The 4,695-nt window shown below is 54.5% G+C and overlaps 1 protein-coding gene across 1 annotated transcript in view; it reads left to right on the top strand.

The window, feature by feature from the left end:
* The first annotated feature begins 6 nt into the window (after positions 1–6).
* The window catches only part of DNAJB5 (DnaJ heat shock protein family (Hsp40) member B5), an 11,782-nt gene continuing 7,093 nt past the window's right edge, over positions 7–4,695 (top strand). Inside the window, exons 1-2 of the mRNA XM_005428074.2 lie at positions 7–60; positions 3,048–3,292. Coding sequence (XP_005428131.1) covers positions 23–60; positions 3,048–3,292 — 283 coding nt within the window. The 5' untranslated portion in view covers positions 7–22. The remainder of the gene's footprint in view (positions 61–3,047; positions 3,293–4,695) is intronic.

The following is a 4,695-nucleotide window of genomic DNA, read 5'->3' as shown; positions in this document are numbered from 1 at the left end:
AATAAAACTAGAGCCTTTAAAAATGACAGCTTGGACTATGAATGTGTTCGTAAAGTTTCGGTAAGTGGGTTCCGCCTCTCGACCTTGTGTCCTCGTTAAACCATCAGTGCCTGTCCCTGGCATCCCGCGGTGACCTTGCACCCCGAGATGGAACAAAAAAAATCTTGTGCCGTTGCCAGGGTGGGTTTGTTCCCTTAGATGACTGCCGAGCAGAGGGATTATGTCAAACGATCGCTATTCAGCTGGCGAGCTAGCCCAGCGGTTGCTCGGGCTGATGTCATGTGCGGGGCCGGAACAAAGATTTATTCTTTATTTAATTTTTTTTTCTTTTCGTGTGGTTGCAAGAGGAGGATGGAGGTTGGGCTGGCTCGGCAGGGCAGGGGAATGCCTGTGGCTTTCACCAAGGCAGGGTGCTGTGGCTTATCTGGGCGCATCTGATTTGCAAGGGTGATACAGGGATGCCTTTGCCAGCCTGAAACCCCCCCACCACTCCCGAGGGGGTTAAATGGGAAGTCAGGAGAGGATGACTGAGCAGAAGGGGGAGAGGATCGGTGGCAAGGCGCAGCTGATCCCAGAGAGGTGGGAGGGAAGGAGGGAGGCTCTGCGGGGACAGAGTCGTGTTTTACCACCATTGTGCATGTGAGCTGAGCCTCGGGAGCGTGCCTTAAGCCACCGGGTCACCCTCCAGTACCTGGTCCTCTCTGGCACGGTAAACGCGGCACCGGGATGCATTTCGGTACAGAAATTCCCTTCCCCCTGCCCAGCCAGACGAAGGGGTCCTTGGTCAGGTCAGAGATCCTCATCAGGCATCCCCACCCTGGCCAAAGACCTCTCGGTGGGCAAGACCAGAGATCTTGTGGGTGGTGACAGCATTTTGCATTTTTGGGACGTGTTTTCATGGGAAACGCTGTGGGGTTTTAGCCAGAGGAGGGTGTCCCAGTGGTGCTGTCAAGGTGGGCTGCGGGTCAGAGCCAGACACTGTGGTCCCTGGACAGTGAGAGTTGAAGGTTTGTCAGCTCTGTGTTGCTGGAGCTAGGGTGTGATGGGGTTATCTTTAGCACTGCTTGGTTTGCTCTCACTGTGGGAGGGTCAGCAACAGGGCCAGACAGGGCCAAGTCATCGTCTCAGTACTAGTCTCAGGGAGCCCATGCCCTCCACTGGAGGTTGCTGTGGAGAAGTGGGGTGTTGGAGTGACCTTTGGTGTGGAGAATGGACATGATACCTCTTAGTCCTCCTGCTGGTTGCTCACCCCGGGGTCTCCTGCAGCTTCCCCGGCACTTAGGGAGGGTAAGCGGGGAGGTGGATGTGGGCTGGGGGCAGAGCATCCCCCAGCACCTGCGTGGGCTGGGTGCTGCTGGCATCTCTGCATGCAGGAGCTGAGAAATGTGCTGGCATCCGGGAGCTGCCACAGGAGATGCTGTCAGATGCTCTTTATGCCCCCAGGGACCTCCTACCACCTCTTCTGTGCCGCCTGAGCTGTTGTACAGTGTTTGCAGATGCCCCCATCTCCCTTCACTGTGTCCTTCAGAGGTGCCATAGCCCCCCTCCCCATCTACAGCAAAGCTTCTCCTCCACAGCTGGAGCAAAAAAGAGCAGAAGTTGGTGGTTTGGATGGAGGTGGCCAAATGTGGGACCAATTTCCAAGCTCTTGTAGGGGGTCATTGCCCAGGGCATGGCCCAAGGCAAGTGTTGGATGCTTGGTGTGGCTGCCAGATGCTTAGAGCAGCACCCAAGCATGGATCCTTGGGGAGCATAGCCACCCTTGATTGATCTGTGGTGGTTGGGAGATCCCTCTGTGACCTCCAATGGGAGCTCATGGATAGAGAGTAAGGGTGGGGAGAACATCTGGTAGCTTGTATGATGGTGAAGAAAAGGGCCAAAACTCACACCCCATGCCATAATCCCTCTGCTGGAGAGGCACAGTGGGTTGAGGTGGCTCAAGTGTGTTTGGAGCAAGTATAGGATGAAACCTGGACTGTAGCAGGGAGCAGGGTGTGCAAAGGCAGCACCTGGGAGAAGCAGGGTCAGCACTGAGTGCGAGACGGGCCAGGTCAGACCCTGAGGTCCAGGGTGTCAAATGTTTGCTGTCAGATAACCAAAAGTCAAGGAGCAGTGGGAAGCATCTATGGAGAGGCATGGGACCTGTTAGCTTTTGCCTGGAGGAGCAGCCCTGCCAATCCCCCCTGGCTGCTCCGTGGGTGGCTGTGACTCCAGCGGTGACTGGGGGATGAATTACAGCCACCGGGTTTTCCATGCCTTAGTATAGGCATGGGCACGGCCTCAGCCCCCGCGCGATGCAGTGAGTGAGCCCTGAGCTCCTGCCTTACTGCAAGATCCAGTTGGGGAGTGCAAGTCAGGCTAGAAAGTGTTGGGTTTTTTTTAAAACAGAAAAAGAAAAAAGCCCTCCCACCATCACAAGATGTTTCTGTCTAACGGCTCCGTTCCCTCTCCGCTAAATACAAATTATGGCTCTGACAGCCGGAGGCGCTTATCTCCAGCTGAATGCCAATTGCTTTCAGGAACAAAATGTTTGAAGTTCCTTTAAGGTGAAGGCACAACATGGTCCCTGCCACTGCTTTCAGCCTCCAAAACCTGCTGTCATCACCCTGACTTGGGTCTCAGATCCCCAGCTGGGAGAGAACCAGGCAAGGGGGTGGACACAGGCCGGCAGCTACATTTGGACATAGCTCAGCCCTCCTGACTCAGCCTGGGGGGGACGGACAGGGACGTGGTCCTGGCCTGACGTTAGCAGTGGCGTGGCCACTATAATAGCACCGTGCCCCAACTTGAGCTCTCTCTCCCTGTCAGCCTCAGAGATGAGTCTGTCCATCCCAGCCAAGGGGCTCAGCGGGATAAAACCAGAGCTGGGATACATTCTGGCACCGGGGCTCTGACCTCTGTTGGGAAGCGTGGACTTGAGCTGGCTCTGGTGCTGCTGGCCCGTGGTACACAGGGAGCATCGTCTCCGCGATAAGTGTGTGCCAGTCCTGTCCCCAGCTGCCCCTGTGTGATTTTCACCTCACGAAGAGCTGTCTTTCTCCTTTCAGGAATAAGTACTCGGCTCCCAGCAGTGTCGCCATCATGGGGAAGGACTATTACAAGATTTTGGGCATCCAGAGCGGTGCTAACGAAGATGAAATCAAGAAGGCCTATCGGAAAATGGCCCTGAAATATCACCCCGATAAGAATAAAGACCCCAGTGCTGAGGAGAAGTTCAAGGAGATTGCGGAGGCTTATGACGTCCTGAGTGACCCCAAGAAACGAGCTGTGTACGACCAGTATGGGGAGGAAGGTAAGGGGATAGGCACTGCCCGCTGGGAGTGGGGGTCCAAATCTGTTTTAGAGGTGAGGGAGGGTTTTCACAGAGAGATGTTTCAGTGTTTCATGCCTACTTCTGAAATGGGACTGGTTGCCAAAGAATCAGAGAGAGTGAAGGCTCCACAGGTGGCAGAAATCACCTCTCATCCCATTCCTCCCCAGGCTGCTTCACTTTTACAGCAATTTGTCAGCTTGCTTCCTGGGGTGGCTGGGCTCCTCCTGCCCTCTGCCCCAGAACATTGGGCGCCAGCTGAGAAATTGAAGGAGCTCACCTCCTGGGTAGTACCTAAGGTAATTTGTTAGCAGCTCTTTAAATGACCTAAATAACACAGCAGAGACGTACTGCTTCTGCCCACACTCCCCCTGCACTTGGGCACTGGTCCCACTGTCCGCCCTGGTACAGGCTGACCTACAGGATTCAAAGCTTTTCCCAATTTAAGTAATAGGCCCTTGTTTTGAAACCAAGCGGCTGCTGTTGTCTGGTGGTTGGCATGGAGGAGGAGGAGGAGGAGGAGAGCCACTCCAAGGCAGGCGGCCTTATTAGTCGATGATGGAAGAGTGCAGCCCCATTCGAGGAGAGTGCTGAATAGCATCTGCATTAATCAGCCCAGGGCCTGGGTGCTTAAAAGAGCAGGAGGTCTGGCAGGAGCAGGCTGCTGGGTGGAAGAGGCAGCTCCTCTCTCGGGCAGGTGCATCCCCTCACAAGCCACCGGCGGGATTAAGCAGCAGTGGGTTAATTGTTGACCCGTTAGTTATGTCAGGGCTGTGATGGACACACAGGGCACAGTGATTTGCTGCCCTGTAAAATGAGAAGAGACTCTCTCAAGTGGGAAACCAGCTTTTCCCGGGAGGCCTCAATGAAATCGGACCCTGCTCAGGCTGGCGTCATGGGATTAAAGGTGAAACCTCCTGGCTGTACAGTCTATTAGGAGTGGGGCTCACTGGGGATTTGGCAAAATCCCTGTCACCTGCAGGAATCTAAAATAAGAGTGAATTAAGGAAGAGGGTAAGAGCTCCCTCAGTGCCCCATCAAGTTAAAGACCATCTTCCCCCATGTCCCATCTTTGTTGAACCTCTCATGTTCCATGACCTTCCCCACATGTTTTGTTTCCCATTTTTTTTGGGCAATGAAGGTCAGCATTTTGAGGAGCTTGAGGGTCACACATGCTGTGTAGGCAAGGTGAAGTGGGAAAGCCCCTTCAGCCCACCCAGAATACTGACTTCAGCACTCAGAAGAGACCCCCAAACTTGTCCTGCTGTGGCAAGAGCATGGGGGGTTGGGACAAAGGACAGCCTGTCAGAAATAGTCCTTCACTGTCACTGGTGTGCCCTGAAAATAGTCCCTGAGCTAGGCTTGGCTTAACCCTTCCCAACCCT

The sequence above is a fragment of the Geospiza fortis genome, unplaced genomic scaffold, assembly GCF_000277835.1.
Source record: "Geospiza fortis unplaced genomic scaffold, GeoFor_1.0 scaffold878, whole genome shotgun sequence".
Lineage (NCBI taxonomy): Eukaryota > Metazoa > Chordata > Aves > Passeriformes > Thraupidae > Geospiza > Geospiza fortis.
Note: the sequence above shows the minus strand (reverse complement) of the source record. Positions and strands in the feature narration are given on the sequence as shown.